Below are 17,569 nucleotides of genomic sequence, written 5' to 3'. Positions count from 1 at the left end.
TATGTTATATATTTTATATTATATATAATTTTTTATATATAATATATAATAATATACATTATAATTATATATAAGATAGTGTTATTTTAATTTATAAAATAAAAGTTTAATCTCAAATATGAAAATTTAATTGATCATATGCTTTAAATATATAATATTATAAATATATATTATTTATTAATAACATTTTATCATAGATTCATAAGAAGTAAGAACCTAAAAAGAAAGAAAATCACTCAAATATTATTACTAAATTTTAATGGCCTAATACACTTAAAATTCTTTATATTTTTTTGATAAGTACATAAGACATTAGTAGATAAATATAAATTATATATATTAGCATATAATTTATATAAAGCCATACCAAAGCTATACTAATAGCATAAATTTTTTACATAGCACTTTTTTTTTTGCATAGCAGTCTTTTTATATAGTAGTTTTTTTTTTAAGTAGAATTTTTTGACATAGCAGTTTTTTTTTTTTTTTATAAACAGATTTTTTTTATAATAAATATATATTTTATTAAAACCGAAAAACCGGACCGAACCGGACCGGAAACCGGTAAAACCGGAATACCGGTTTAGGAGGGTAATCGGTGCGTAATCGGTTTTGAAAAATGTAAAACCGATGCCTACCGGTTCGGTCCTAGATTTTGTCTAAAACCGGACCGAACCGGACCAGTTACACCCCTAGAACCTTCTCTTCTCCTCTCTTGCATCTATTTTTTCATCTGATTTTTCTCCATTTGTAGGTCAACTCGTGAGCTTCCATGCTCGGCTCTCTCTCTCTCTCTCTCTCTTGCTCATATCTCTCTCTATATTTTCAACAGCTCTGTGTCTATCACGTGCCATCTTTTTCCTCTCAATGTTGCTTTGTTCTTCCTCTCTGTTTCCAGTTCTTTTATATAGAAAATGAAATATAAAAAAGACTTGTTTTGAAAAAACAAATACCTAGTTCTCTTCCATCACCGCTTCCATCCATTGATCAAATCTTCTCTTTCTGCAGATCCCAATCCCAAAATAATATAAAGAAAAATCCAGAGCTAATCCCATTAGGAAAAAAAACATCAAAAAGAAAGATCCAAAGCCAATCCCATTAGGAAAAAAAAACATCAAACAATAAAAAAAAATTATATATTTTAAGAAATCTGTAAATAATGAAATGAAAAAAAAAAACCCACCAATTTTAGAGAGAGAGAGAGAGAGAGAGAGAGAGAGAGAGAGAGAGAGAGAGAGAGAGAGAGAGAGAGAGAGAGAGAGAGGGCCTGAGGGAGAAAAAGAGAGAAAAGGGTGTAATCTGATTTCATTCAGTCAGAAAGGGAGAAACGAATTTATGTATTATTTTGTTTATGAATTTGATGATCTGTGATTTTTGTTTGCAGAAGAAAGAAAATATTACTCCGATTGGAGAGAGAGAGAGAGAGAGAGAGAGAGAGAGAGAGAGAGAGAGAGAGAGAGAGAGAGAGAGAGAGAGAGAGAGTGTGTGTGTGTGTGTGGTTCAGCAAGATGGGGAGTGGAGACAAAGAGATAAGAGAGAAGAGAGAGACGAAGAGAAGAAGAATCGAGTAAAGTAGAAAAGTAAAAAGAGAAAGAAAAAAGTAAAGCAGCCGACCCTCTGAGACAGTTACAAAATACCAAAACATCCTTATTTTAACGAACACAAAATGAAGATGTAAAAGGATAAAAAAGACTAAATACACGGAAAGAGTGAAGACATGAAATACACAGAAACGGAATGAGAATTTACTGCTCATTCCTGTAGCAGCGGAATATGCACTTATTATTATAGAAAGATATAAAACTTCTCATTGTTTGGGAAATCCGGCCTGCCAATCAAGTTATATATAATATATTTTATATTTATTCAATTTGTTTTGTAAATAGCACGATGTACTTGCATTGACTTGTCTTTATAGATATATTAGATAACTTAGATACTCTCCCTCCAAAGACGATATTGACGGATATCGAGAGTCAGTATTGATTGTATTTTTTAATTTAATAATTAAGAAATATTTTTTAATGAATTTATAGTTTAAAAAAATTTGAAAACTGATAGAGCAGAAAATGATTCCATACACTCACGAGGCATATTTTTTCTTTAGTAATATTACATTCAGTCGTAGAGTGTACAAATATCGCGTAATTGCTTTTAAAAAGAGTGGAGTCCACGATTAAAAAAGTTATTTTTTTTTTATGTGGATCCCGTATTAATTCACTTTTTTTAAAGAGACTGTACGACACTTGCACAACCACGACTGCAAATATTATTTCTCTTTTTTCTCCATCTGAGATTCAGAGTCCTCCCACTGCTCTCCCTTCTCCTCTCTCTTGTCCCCTTTCCTTCGACAACCATCTTGAATGAAGGGACATTTCAAGATAACTTGTAAATTGTTTTAAATCACTAGACACTTTCCGATCCACTTGTGGTATTCACATTGGAAAAGTTCTACTGCTCTAGTGAGGCCATCCATGCTATGGAACCCATCAAAGTGAAATGATCTTAGTAACATTGAAAAACTTGAGATACAGAATGTGTAAAAATGCCATTTTTGTCGATATTTCCCAACGTCGTGTAAAAGGAATGTCTAAAAATTTGCGTTAAAATTTTTCTTCTCATTCCATCTCGTGTACCAACGAGGAGGGCTCCAATGTTAAGGACTGTAACTTCCGGCAACAACGTTAGGGACGTTGGCCATACCTACAAGTAGGAAAAAAAAAGATAAGTAGAGGAAATGGGAAAACAAAGAATGGGAGTGGAAAAAATTATTAGAGCAGCATGTTCATCACAGCACCTCTACTGTGATATATCAAGATCATCAAGATGAAGCTGCTCATGCTACGATGAAGGCATTTGACATGTAGTCTCATGCATTACAAAGTACACTCATAGCTTGTGATAATGCTCCTCTTAAATTACCAGAAAGGGTCCTCTTATAATTGAGTCATCATATCCTTTTATGTATTTTTACATTTTGTTACGTAGCTATATATTTAGATGAATATTTTTTTTACCTCTGGTTTGTCAGAGTTAGTTATTCTTTGTTGTATATAAATAGCCACCTCTTGTAAATGTAATAGATTAGAATGAATAGAATTCAGTAAACTTTTCTTTGAAATATCTCTATGGCTTTCTTCTTCCTTTAGTTGATTGATCGGCAACTTATTTTTCTTTGCTATTCTTACAAAAATTGAAAAGAAAAAAGAAAAGAAAAGAAAAGAGAGATAGAGTGACTTATCGGCAGCCAACCGAAGCTCAAATGCACGAAGGGAAAGATGTTGTGAAATGAGACACCGAGCTAGGAAAAATGACAGTGGGACTGAACAAACGGGATGGCATGGCAGTGGGATAACTCTGCTAAGTTTTTTTTTTTTTTTAAACACTGACCACGTCAGTGTGTGGAATCCCTCAAAGGGATCCATGTGTGTTTGTAACGGCTTCCATAAATATAAGACTAGCTTCTTTAGTTGTTTATTCATTTTGTTGGTGTTTCCTCACCCACCCCTCACTGCAGCAGGGGTCCTTTTTTCCTATCGTCCCTTAGCTTCATCCTACATATATGAGTGGACTTGTTCAACTGCAAATAATTTCATTAGATTAGGGAGAAAGGGAAGAGAGAGAGAGTTGAGAAAATGTGTGTAGAGAGATAAAACTGGGTTTTATTTATTTATTTATATACTTGTACCTATCCACTCCAACCCGTTTATTTGATATTTATGATGAAAACACTCGTTGAGAGAGTTTGTCCATATCTTATTGTCTGGTAGCAATTTTGAAGATTTATAGAAGAATTGCTTCATTTTCGTGAAGCATGTCTGTGTTTTGTCTATTTCGCTCAATTTGTTACAACAAGTTTGGTTTGTACATTTCATCCCTTTTACCATATCAAAGAGCTTTCTTTTTTGTTTCTATTTGTTCTCTCATTTTTGCTTGCTTTTTAAACCATTTTCGGTCAATCTTTAGAGGTCATACCTACCATAGTCCATCTATCATCTGCACACACACCCCCACGAATGAGATCCTCGACTTGAGTTCCACCAAGGCCCACTAGAGCGACATCTATATCAACAGCTCGTGGCCATCGTGCTGGGCCACATTGCGGTGCAATTTATGATTTTATTTTTATTTTTTCTGCTTTACTACTAGTCCCTGACATGGTTTCCAACCTCATTCCTATCTTTCCAACACTTTTTCTCCTCAATTTTCCTATTTTTTGTCAAGAGAAGAAAAAAACTAAGGTTCCAATTGGTTTCATAGATAGTCTCAACCCATTTCATCACATCTCATCTCATTTTACAATTTCAAATTTTTAAATTTTCAAATTTTTTATCTAATCATTACAACTTTTCTAAAATAAAAATAATATTAAACAATTATATTGTAACAATAATTTTATAATATTTTTATTTAACTTGTTCTCTTTGTGTTTCCAAAACTTTATAAAAATCTTAATTCAAACAATTTCATTACTATTCATAAATTATCTCACTACTATTCACAGATTTTCTATCTCATCTCATCTTATTTATGTAATTAAACGAGACCCAAAAAATCTCCTTCCATTGCTCCCCGGCCCGTCAACACCCCATCTCTAGCCTAGGAACCCACCATTCTATCATACTCCCTACTAGACTGAAAATACACTTGAGAAGTGAAGTCCTTGCAAAGTTGCACCACTCTACACACTGGCAGTTCTTAGCTTTTTTGTCATCTCTGAGAGACAACCTCATGTTCTCTTTTACCGAATGTAAACATTAGTTCTTAATTTTAATTCTGAGAATTTGAAACATAAAGACGTGGAAAGCTCCATCAGATGCTTTGGAGTGGCCAATTACAGTGCATTATTATCCTCTACGGCTTCCCATCATAGTAGTACAAACCCTTTGTGGTTTTGTGTTGAAAATTGCTTTTTGGGTTTGCTCAAGAAACATGGGTCCAAACTAAGCATTTGGCTCAATTTCTCTCTCTTTTTTTTTCTTTTAGCTTAAGCAATGTATTGATTGTAGTGTGGTATTTAGTTAAGGCTCACGTGCCCCATTTTATATCTTATTTTTTTGTGACGCTCCTAGATCCTACTTGAGATTAGAGGAGACGAAAATGTTGGGACATGTAACTCAATGTCACATACTCCTTATTCATGAAAGTTAACATGCAATGTATCTAACATGTTTATAACAATATGCAAAAATTGCAGCAGAAAAAGTTCGTTTCTGAGTAAAGATATGAGCAATTTAAATGTGGTACCAAGATAAAGTATCTATTAATCCCAAAATATGTGTTTAGAGTCTTCTAACACAAAACAAGGGCTTAAAAGTTTAAAACCACAACCAGCAGAACCAAAATATAGGTCAAACAATGTATTGCTCCTTAGTATAAATTGGGAAAATGCCGAACATGCCCTATTTGCGCTTGTCCTTATATATAATCTTTTGTAGGTCCTCAAAAAGCTTCAACACTTTTCACATATAAATTTCTCGGCTGACTCAAGTCTTTCTACTAAAGACGGTTCTGCAGAGTTTTCAGGACTCTTTGGGGCCTCTTTGACATTTGGGGGATCCTCACGTTTGTATTTCCTCATTACTATTGTCGCTCCCTGTCAGAACTTCTACCATTTTGAAGGGAATGACAGTGAAAATTACCATGGCGAGATTTCAAAAAATCTCAGTAAATTAAACCAATAACATACGAAAAGATAACATAAGCATGTAAATGCAAACCATGAATATGAATGCATGGACATGAACTTGATTGAAAACTCACTTCTTTCTTGCACATGTTCTTTTCTAAACTATTAACCTTATAATCATGTAACAGAGTAGCAAAATGGCCATGTAATAAAATATCATTGTTTTGACTCATATAAACCACTTGTAGTCTTTTAGCCATAGAACAATGTGGGTGGACACCTCACGGCTGCCGCTAAGAACAATGGGCTCCCCTACTAGTTATTGCATCACATTGCCGACCCCTTTGATTGAGTGTGAGTACATCAGAGTCCATATGATATGGCAGTTTTCAATTCTCCGTATTTACAATGTGTTGCATCCACTAGTGTTAAGTGTGGCTACTTTGCTCCGAAATTCTTTAAAAAGAACACATTCGAAGTGAGTTGACTGTTCTTCATCAACTCCGGGTTCACTACTATAATTTAATCACACCAGAATTGACATATGAGTTCTACTAAGATATTCCCACATCCTAATATTAGAGTCGTGACAAAAATCATTTTTCCTTAATGCACAATCCAAAAATATGAGACATGTGACCATGTAACTTTCAAGCAATAATGACATATACTTGTGCCATATGCAAAGAGTGCATCACGTGTATAGCTTGAAAGAATTAGAACATATGCAAATATACACTTGTGTATATATATATATATCATGTGAAAGTTCAACAAAGCATATACTTCTTCTAAGAACTCCAAGCATGTCATTTAAACCAATCCATTCACAACCAACATTTGAATATAGCATGCATATATAAGAAACGAGTCATATGTAGCAATTTCATAATCCAATTTGAACAACCAAATGCAAAGTTTATACAAAATATAAATACATTATATATTTAAGAGTAAGTTAGAAGCTAACTTATAAATTTCCCGACTTAAAGAAAAAAACCAATGACCAAGCAAGCTGGAAATGTATGTTTTTAAACCATTAGATTTGGAATCAAACATTAAGCCTAACATGTGGGATGTGAACTAGGGTTTAGTGCTCTTAACCCTATTTGGCTATAAGCTTATTCTTGTGACTCACATAACTCATGTACTTACGGTTTGAAGGATGCAAGTGTGTGTGTGTGTGTAAGATATGTGTGGTCCACTCGACACAACCCTAAAGGCCGAAATGCATGGTACTCTTAGATTAAGCTTATTGGAACAAAGACTAAGTGGAACCTTATACAAACCCTAGCAAGAGCCGAACATGTCATGCCCTTACAAGAATCACCCTCATTTCCCATCTTGTCATCAAGCTTGGGTTCTTTGGAAGAGAAACCTTAGACAAACCATACCAAACAAGGTTATGCATGGTTGCCTCCTATGGTAGAATCCAACATCTCATTTGTCCCGTGGGATACACAACAAAACCATAACATATTTCTTCAACTCTCCTAGGCCGAACCTCTTCAACCCAAAAGTCTTGTGTGTGTGCATGAGGAGGAAAGGAGATGAAAAAACCTAGAGGTTGTTATCATGCAAATCCTTCTCCAATGTGAGGCTCTTGGTTTTCTTCTATGCTTGTGTGAATATGGTGTTTGGATGGAAGGAAGAATGGTGTTTGGTTTCTTCCTCTAGGGTAGGCGAGAAAGAGAGGAGAGGAAAAGGAAGGAAAAATCTTAAACGGAAGTAAAGTGACCTTTGGTAATCTTCTGGTAAGGGTAAGGGGCGCCTGGCCATAAATGCCCCTCTTATAAATGTTCTATCCCCCACTCACTTTTTCTTCTATCATTATTCTCATCCAAGAGTTTATACTACGTACATGGGTGCCAAGTGGTGCCCCTCTTCTTGCTATGGCTAAAAATCTCTTTTTCTTCCTCCTCATTATTGCTTCTCTTGGGAACTCAAGGGTCTCCTCATGCATGAAGGACATGTGGCGCCTTCTACCCTACTCGAAACGTTAAGTGCCTCTTGTCTTCTCTTCTTGTGGTCTAGGTTCAATAAATCCATGTGTAAAGGCAAGGATGGTGTGTACATCACATGGCCAAAACCCTAAATGTCTCCCATCATGATTGAAATCTTCTAAAACCCCTAAGGGTGCTTATGCATGGATACCATGTGGCAAACATGGTAAAGGTGGCTTGTGTGTCTCTTGCTATGCCTGAAACTCTCTTGTCTTCTTCCACAAAGATTCTTCTAGAAGCCTCCACAAGTGGCATGCATCCCTTCTAAACTGATCCCTTGCTTCATCTTCCTCATTATTACTCCTAGATATCCTAAAATCTTATGCATGTGTGACATGTGACTGAGTGAAAGTTTGCCTCTTAGTGGGTTGGACGTGCCTTACAAAAATCCTAACCCTAAGTCCTTACCTCCTTCTCTTATGGTCTAGGTTTAATGAATCTATAGAGTATAATTACATGACCGCCAAGTGGTATTGTGAGAGGTGGGGCTGGCATGTGCCCTAGGTGAGCCAAAATCCCAAGGCTTCTTCCTTCTTAACATGGCTTCTTCTAGAAGCTTAGGGCCCAATTACATGGAGGACAAGTGGTGGTGTCTCATTGCCCAAGCTGATCACCCTTACTCCAAACCCTAATTAGGGTTTCCTCCTAACCCTAAATTCTTATAGGGCTGACACTTAGCTAAGTGTTGGGCCCATCCTTGGGCTTGGGTGCCTATTGCACCAATACAAACATAGCCTAAGTTGGTTTTGCAATCTCATTCTCCTCAAACCGGGCTTAAGTCCATTTGGATCAAAATAGAAAATGAAAAGTAACAAGACTTAGCGGTCATCACGCCTCATTTTGTATCTTATTTTTTAATTAACGAAAACTTATTTTTAAAATAAAAAAGGTATTCGACCTCACTTTATTATTGAAAGCCTCAAATTCAAGCACGGGGGGTTGAAACTGTGTTAAAGATGATTAGGCAATCCAATGGTATTAAGGTCATTTATAATGAGAGAACTAATAAAAGGAGATTAAGGTCATTCAGCCCCCAAAACCTGTCCTCAGCAGCAGACTGGCTGTTCAAGGATTAATGAAAGTTCCACGCTTAACAAGAAATATGGTTAGAATGGATCAATCATCCGCTGCTAAACAAACGCACTCCTCTATATAGTGATGCTGCTCTGCAGCTTACTTCTTTCTTTCTTTTGGCAACCTAGTAATAGTAGACAGGCACTCTGAGAGTAGTTACAGAAGGAAAAAATATCATTGATCCTTCACTTTGGCCAAAGGCAGCAGAAAAAACATTACAAAAAAGGGGGAAAAACAAAGAAACAACGTGACCACCAAACAATAGGGGAACCCTGAGATCAGTTACAGGAGAAGCTAACTGCAAATGTCAAGCACATCATTGATCACTTGCAAACAACCAAATGGACTGGCATAGCTTTACTCTAGGGGCTTGTCCCACTTGAGGGGCTTCACCACCTCCCACGTGAAGTCAGGGTCATCTCGTCCAAAGTGACCATATGCAGCTGTCTTCAAGAACCTTCCATTTCCACCTCTTTTAAGATCCAGATTAATTGAAATCATCCCAGGCCTAAAATCAAAGTTCTCTTTCACAATCTTGAGAATCTCCTTATCTGGAATCTTCCCAGTACAATAAGTATCAACAAATACCGATAATGGCTCCGGAACACCAATGGCATATGACACTTGAACGATGCACCTCCGAGCAAGCCCATTGGCAACAATGCTCTTAGCTGCCTGCCTAACAATGTAGGCTCCACTCCTATCTACCTTGGTTGGGTCCTTTCCAGAGAAAGCGCCACCACCATGGGCTCCCCATCCACCATAAGTATCAATGATGATTTTACGTCCAGTTAGACCTGCATCTCCATGAGGCCCACCAATGACAAATCGCCCAGATGGATTGAGATGGAAGATGGTCTTCTCATCAAGGTACTTCTCGGGAATGACAGGCTTGATAACATGCTCTTTGAGATCAGCAGCAATCTCGTCATTGGTAACAGTTTCATCATGCTGCGTGGAAATGAGAACAGTGTGGACACGTATTGGGACCATAGCACCATGGTCATTGTAGTATTCAACAGTGACTTGGGTTTTGCCATCAGGTCTCAACCAAGGGCAAGTTCCACTCTTGCGAACATCCGTGAGGCGAGCACCAAGCTTGGTAGCCAGAACATGGCTGAGAGGCATAAGCTCAGGGGTCTCATCAGTAGCATATCCAAACATGTGACCCTGGTCACCAGCACCAATCTCCTCAGGCCGCTTGGTGAGATGTCCATGGACACCCTGGGCAATATCAGGGCTCTGCTGCTCGATGTTAACCAGAACCTTGCAGTTGTCAGCATCAAGTCCCACATCATTAGAAATAAATCCAATCGAACGGCATGTGTCGCGTACAATCTTCTCATAGTCTACATTGGTTTCCGTAGTGATCTCTCCAAAGACCATAACCATGTTGGTCTTGGTGCAAGTCTCACAGGCGACCTTGCTCTCAGGGTCATGTTCAAGGCAGGCATCAAGCACTGCATCAGATATCTGATCGCAGAGCTTATCGGGATGCCCCTCATTTACAGACTCAGAGGTGAATAGGAAGGTATCCATTATGCCAAGGCTGCAAAGGAAATAGCACAGACGGATATATATGTCAACACATCAATGAGCACTACCCTGGCAAAATATAGGGATAATACAAAGTGAAGAATAAATAAATGCATAATCAATGGTAATTCTGATACTCTTAGACAGAAATGCTTCCTTAACTTACAGGAAAGTGCAAGTTACAAGTATCTGAGCAGTGTTATAAAGTTACGCAGCACCAACAAGACAAAGTAGCACACGCTACTATGGAACGTATTGAACTAAAATGAAAGTATACTAGTCTGAGATATAGTTCTGCAATTCAGAGATTGAGAAGAACGACTCTTGACAAAAGTTTAGAAAGCGTAAAGATAAAAAGTACTTCATTCTTCCAAATCAACCCAATAATAAAGGGTTAGAAAATCTTACATGTGCAAGAGGAAGAGCAAGTATATCCCAGAGTTGGGCGCATAACAAGGGAAAGCAACGAAATAATGTCATTTTGAACCCAATAAATTGGTATAAAGAACTAAAGAACCATCGGAACCGTCAATTTCAATTGTAAACAAATCACAAATTTAGAACAAAGAAATAAAACAAGACTGGGTGTTAAAGCCTTAGTTTTTCGCTCCTTTTTCTGTAATTAAAAACATTTAACTTATTAAAAAACACTTCATACATTTACTCAAACCAAAATTGCATCATGTCACCAAAGAGAAACAACAGATTCACAGTACTTCACTCCTCTGCTACAAAATATCCGAAGTTAACATTGATAAGAACCCTATATAACATCGACTTTAGCATAAATCCCAATAAGTAGCCCGAAAAACCAAGCATTTATAACCCAGCAACTAAAAACTCCAGACTAAAAGAAAAAGACCAATGAGTTCGATCAAAGATATTAAAGTTCCAATCAATGAATTAACAGAAAAACAACTTGGACGAACCCCATGATCAAGATGGAAATTCTAAAGCCCAGATGTCTGGTTAGAGCGGAGGCAGACCTTAATGATCTGTCCTGGGCGTCGGCCGTGTCCTCTTTGCTTGGACTCCGCGACTCTTCTCCATGGTTAGAGTTATGGTGTCGGTATTTATAGGCGGACAGTCATGCAAATACACTCATTAAAATAAAAAACAAATGGAAAATGCTACCCTGATGCCTGATGAGTAGTCCGGCCCTATCGTCAACAACTCAACGTAGGGCATTGTTAATCTATTATGCACATGTTAAAGAACATTTTTAATGAATGTAAAATAAATTTAAATTTTAAGAATTTCATTTACATTAATTTTCGTATTAAAATAATTATTTTTTCATTATATAATAATAAAATAATATAAAATAAATTTAATTTTAGCTATTCATATTAAATTTCTACATTAAATTATCTATTTATTCATTATATATTAATGAGTAATTAATAATAAAAAAATTAAATATTTTATTTTATCATATTTTATTATTCTATCTATTATATGTTAATTAGCAATCATATTTCAATTAAATTATGGGTTAAAAAATTATATTTTTCTACTATATGTATTTTATTTTTCAATCCAATTATATTTTATTCTACCAAATGTTCTAAAAATATCCAGACGAGAGAAATGGAGAGTTACATAAAAATAATAAAATAAAGATTTTCTCCATGTATAGTAACTATTAAATTTGATATTATCTTTACATTTACTGTAACTAAAAGTTAAAGAATTTACTATTGGCTAATTCATTAATGCAAACTAATTTTATCTTTTAAGAGTTAAAAAGTTCATTTATTTTTTAACATGCACCAACCCGTGAGTAATTCTTTGTCTTTAATGGCTTAGATGACTGGCTTTGCTCATCAATTTTTGTTTATTTGTTTATTTTTATATTTCTAGACTAATGCTATAAGTATGTACAACTTTACACACAACATTTTACTTATTGAGTGGTAGCCCTATTTCATTAGTTTTTCTTTTGTAATTCGAATTTTAAAATTTAAAATTTTCATAATTTTCAATAATTAACACGTCATTACATATAATTATATGCCTAAAATTATACCTATAGAAAACATTTTCGAAATAAATATTCATCTCCCTCTCACTCTCTTCCTCTTATGGGAATTCCGGCCTTACCAATAAGATGAGGAGTACAGCCATACTTTGGGATCCCAACAGTACAAATATATTTTTTTTACTTTTTTTTCATATATTTTTCTAGTACTTTCAAATATATTTTTTAAAAAATTTACAACATCATTAAAAAGTATTTTCTTAATCACTAAATAAGATAAAAACTACGGTTCGGATCCACAGTACTCGGGATCTACCATATGTGACTTTAACATTTCTGTAAGATGAGTGGGAACAGATGGATGTGGCATAACATGGCTGGTGAAGTGGTGGCTTGGGTGGAAAGAGTAGGTGAGTGTGACATCTCAGTTACTTCACATATAGATCAATAAGAGAGAGCATCTGATCATCATCTTCCACCACTTCTCTCTGCCTACGTACAATGACAGGCATGTTCATTGTTCCATGTTGGCAGAGATCATGAAATGACCCTACAAAATGGTGATCATGCATGCTCCAATGTTGACAAGCATCTCCTCGAATCATATGATATTCTATTTCAATTGTAGATAGGATGGAGATCGATGTTGATTATAAATAAGATTGTGGACTACCCAATTGCGCACGAGTTGTGTTGGAGTCCACGTTGTTAACCCATGATCACCTAGGTAAAGTCGTGTCACACACCTAACTCCTTTAATAATCCCAAGAGTAATGTAAAGTATGTCCTTTTGTGGGTCTAATCATGCGTACTACTTTTCTGATTGAAGATCAAGTATGATCATGTCGTTTAGTGTAAATAATGGTATCAATTTTGATGATATGCAAGCACTCGGGAATTCCTGATGACATTCCACCACTTAGGAGGTGTCGGCCGATCTCCACTTTAGAAAAAAGAAAATAAGACTTTAATGTTTTACTTTTGAAAAAGAAATTAAGGAAGTAGAAATGGTTGCCTGCCATTCTGCAGAAAGAAGACTCATGACTGGTCTGAGTAAGACAGATAGAAGTAAAAAAAAAATAAAAAAATAAAAAGAGACAGAGAGATGCGGTGAGCGTGGATCGAACACGCGACCTTCAGATCTTCAGTCTGACGCTCTCCCAACTGAGCTATCCCCGCTTCATGAAACAGATTCGGCTTTGTTAATTAGTTATTAAACGTTTCTGCAATGTGATGCGACCCCGTCACTTTGCAAATGGTTTGAAAACGAAAAATAAATTAACTCAATTCACTTTATAGATATCCTCGCAAAAAATATATATATATTTGATTAAATTGGATTGGGTAATTCATATAAAGAAAGATACATGCACGTGGAGTACTCTACAGCCTACAATACTTAATATTAATGTAGGAGTACTTTCTTTTATACTATAGATTATCCATTGCTAAGATTTGGAATTGGTGAAATTCATCTTGAGGGATATTTATGCTGTTAGATGGATTGAGAATTAAGTTTATCCAATTTATGATACCTTGTTCTACTAGTAGAGAGATATCCATGGACCAATGTGACTGCATGTCTCTAAAGGATTATGGAATACGAGCAGTTCAAGAATAAATGGGAGAGTTTCTTCCTCCATTTGGCAAACAGGACAGTGTTTCTGGTCATCTATGAGGGGAATGCATATGTTGAGCAGATTTCTGGTGGGTAAAGTGTGTTGTTTACAAATGGATTGCCAAGATTTTGGAGTGAAGTTATGAGAGTTTTGTTGTGATCAAACCCCCACCAGAATCTCATGAGAGCTTTATCAATCTTTTTTTAGAGGGAATTAGGGATCTACATGGATGACATTGTATAAGAGGAGATTGAACCAGCCACAGATTTTATAAGAGTTGTTCTACTAGCCTAGATAAGAGCTTGGTCTTCCAACTAGATAATTTACTTTGAATTTTCTCTAGGATCTCTTAGAAGTGAAGCTTAGTGGGTAATCTAGAATTGACAGGTAGACCTAGATATTTTGCTCTTGAAGGGGAGAGTTTGAAACTAATGATGGTTTTGACATCCCTAATGGAATTTGCAGGTATGTTGTTACTGAATTGAACAGATTTACCAGGATGAATTTTTTGGCCAAGCCATTGTGTATATTTCTCTAAACAGTCCTTGAAGGCTTGTGCATATTGAGTTGTGGCATTTCTAAAGAGTATGAGGTCATCAGCAAAGAGGAGATGAGTTAGAGGGTGGACATTTGGGATTATTTTCATATTAGTGATGTTACCCTTAAGTTTTTCTTTATTGATGAGACGAGAAAGAACTTCATTACCTAGAATAAAAAGGATTGGTGATAAAAGGTCTCATTGCCTCAGATCTTTTGAAGGGTGGAAGAAGCCACACGATTTTCCATTAATGACCACAGAATAAGAAACAGTTGTGATGCACTCCTTGATCCATTTTATCCATGACTGATGGAATCCAAGGGAGATGAGTATGGTTATCCGAAAGTGTCATTCCATAAAGTCAAATGCCTTTTCCATATCAATCTTTATAGCCATAAATCCATTTCTTCATTTCTTTTTCTTTAGAGAATGGAAATTTTCCTAGGTTAGAATGGTATTTTCTTGATTATTCTGCCAAGGAGAAAGGTTGATCGTTGAGGGGGAATGAGTTTTGGCATGATCTTTGTGAGCCTGTTAGACAGAATCTTAATTTTTATCTTCACTTGTGCATTATGATAGATTTGTGTAACATTGTTGTGTTTTTTTATTAATTTGATCAACTTTAAATGAGTTCGATAATGATTTTTAAATTTAAGGTTAGATCTTTAGTAATACTCACAAATTCATATAAAGAGAGATCATCACGTATGTGAATCTATATGCTCTTGTATTTACATCGGTTGTGTGACGCCCCCAAATTCCGTTTGGGATCGGACGGACATTTGAAGCGTCGAGACATGCAACACAAGGTTACCTGCCCCCGTTCATGACATATAAGATGCAATGTTCTTAACATGCATCTAACATTATGCAATATTCGCAGCGGATAATTTTTTTTCTTTAGCAATACTATGCACCAAATTGAAAATACTCCAAATGTTTAAAACATACTTCATATATAAAGATCCATTGAATAACTAAGATCATAGTACTAGTTCAAAATAGTTATGATCCAAAAGTACTGGAGATGCAACTCCATCGTACAAGTAGTAATTTAACTACTATATTAACATTAACGACGCACCGTCGTTCAGTCGACTGTGTTTAGTTGGTCAGCTCCTGATCTTCCTTCAGATCCTATAACAAGATCTACCATTTGACTTAGCATGAACTTACTCTGAAACTTGAATTAACGTGAAAAATACATACTCCACAGTTATTGTAGCCCCATGTATTCTACGTGTAAATACATACTCCACAGTTGTTGTGGTCCCATATATTCTACGCAAACTTGACTTAACATGAAAAATACATACTCCACAGTTGTTGTGGCCCCATGTATTCTACACAAACTTGACTTAACATGAAAAATACATACTCCACAGTTGTTGTGGCCCCATGTATTCTACGGAAACTTATTCTTTAACTGCTTAAATACATACTCCACAGTTGTTGTGGCCCCATGTATTCTACGTGTCACAATTGATGTGTCTTACGTAGTGTATACATCACAATTGCTGTGACTCCATACATAAGTAATCAAGATGAAACGTGACTGGAATACGAAAGGACTGAAGCCCTGACATAACATAATGTGACTTGAACATAACTTGAAATACATGACCAACTTAAGATAGAAATATTTCGTAACATGGCATAATATATAATAGACAACATATTTAACATGACATACTTGCAACAGTGAATATTACATGACTTGACATACATGTAATAGATGGCATACTTAGCATGATGTACTTGTAATGTACAGCAATACATGACAGAATATATTATGTAACAGATAAAAATTGATGACAGAATAAATTCTGTATAACAAACAATTACGTGATGACTTGGCATGGCATGACATATATTATAACAAACATACATACACTGTAGTTCCTTTACTTAGCACACATACACAGTAGACTGCTAGTAAGTTAAAAGCTAACTTACCTCGATCTCCGCGTTTCTTATAAAACTTTAAGCGCGATCACGAAGAACTGTAATTAGTGATTCTAAAAGTTAGCACTAAATCACTAATAAATTGAAATATATAAAATACTAACTTAAAGAGTAAAATTTCCATTTTACTCTCTACATGTAGGAAAATGACCGTTTTACCCATAACTTAAGGATTTTGCATACTAACTCCAAAAGTTACCAAAATTTACATGCTTTTATCCTCAACTCAAATATCAATTTAGAAAAATTTAAAACTAATCACAACTATTAAAACTTCATAAGGCCGAAATTCCCATATGCTATTTCCATTGATTTTTGTTTCCAACTTGTTTTGATCAACCTTTTGATCTATGACTTATAAATATGTGATCTTCAAACCAAACCATCACATGGTTTAAAAAGATGTCCTAAAACATATATAAGCTTCTAATTCAAGATCACATGGTTAAAAATTAACCAAAACATAAATTTAGCCAAGAACATCCACGCTTTGGCTTATTTGAATATTTCTTTGCATAAAATTTTATATCTTTGAAACTAACATCAAATATCTTCAAAATAATAATATAACATGTATATAAGATGCTTAGGATCCTCCAATAAAATTATCAAAGTCGTTGGAATAGGTTTAGACCACCAAAGAGTTAAACTTTCTCAAAACAGAAATTGTTTTTCTTCTTCCAGTTTCTAAGTTTCTAAATCTAATAAAATCTTTCATCAAAACCTTTAATCATGCAAAAATCCTCAACCAATAGTCACATATACATGTTAACAATACTCCATAAAAATTTTGGACCAATATCTATCCATTAGCTTGGTCAAAAACTCCAAACTATAACATATTCTCCAGTTTATCTCCCAGAATGACATTTCTATAGTTTATATAATATTTGACTGACCAAATGATCTTCAAATGGGGTAAATAAGATATCCATGTAAACTAGACAAAAAAAAAGGAACAACTTATATGAAGGAGACTTTATGATAAAACACTTATAAAAGCTTCGAAATGGGTATGCAAAAGAACTCCTAAAAGCTGTCCGAGAGAGAGTGTTTGATATTCTTTTAATGGAAAGTATAAATGAAAATAATTTCGTGGGGAGAGGTGGCTGGAGATACTTATGGATGAGATATGGAAGAGATGAGGCTGGAGTGAGAGTTAAGTGTAGGACTCTCTTACCTGAAGTGAGAGTTAAGTGTAGGACTCTCTTATCCGGAGTGAGA

The 17,569-nt window shown here is 35.3% G+C and overlaps 1 protein-coding gene and 1 non-coding gene across 2 annotated transcripts; both read right to left on the bottom strand.

The window, feature by feature from the left end:
• Nucleotides 1–8,859: 8,859 nt before the first annotated feature.
• Nucleotides 8,860–11,302, bottom strand: LOC122316595 (S-adenosylmethionine synthase 4-like). The gene is made up of 2 exons (XM_043133252.1): nucleotides 11,172–11,302; nucleotides 8,860–10,255 (listed from the first exon to the last, which is right to left on the bottom strand). The coding sequence occupies exons 1-2, from the start codon at nucleotides 11,174–11,176 to the stop codon at nucleotides 9,064–9,066; spliced, it is 1,197 nt and encodes a 398-aa protein (XP_042989186.1). The 5' UTR covers nucleotides 11,177–11,302; the 3' UTR covers nucleotides 8,860–9,063.
• Nucleotides 11,303–13,329: 2,027 nt separating this feature from the next.
• On the bottom strand, nucleotides 13,330–13,402 carry TRNAF-GAA. Its single transcript has one exon. It is a non-coding gene; the product is annotated as a tRNA-Phe (tRNA).
• Nucleotides 13,403–17,569: the final 4,167 nt, after the last annotated feature.

This window comes from Carya illinoinensis, chromosome 7 (assembly GCF_018687715.1).
Source record: "Carya illinoinensis cultivar Pawnee chromosome 7, C.illinoinensisPawnee_v1, whole genome shotgun sequence".
NCBI classification, from domain to species: Eukaryota; Viridiplantae; Streptophyta; class Magnoliopsida; order Fagales; family Juglandaceae; genus Carya; species Carya illinoinensis.
Note: the sequence above shows the minus strand (reverse complement) of the source record. Positions and strands in the feature narration are given on the sequence as shown.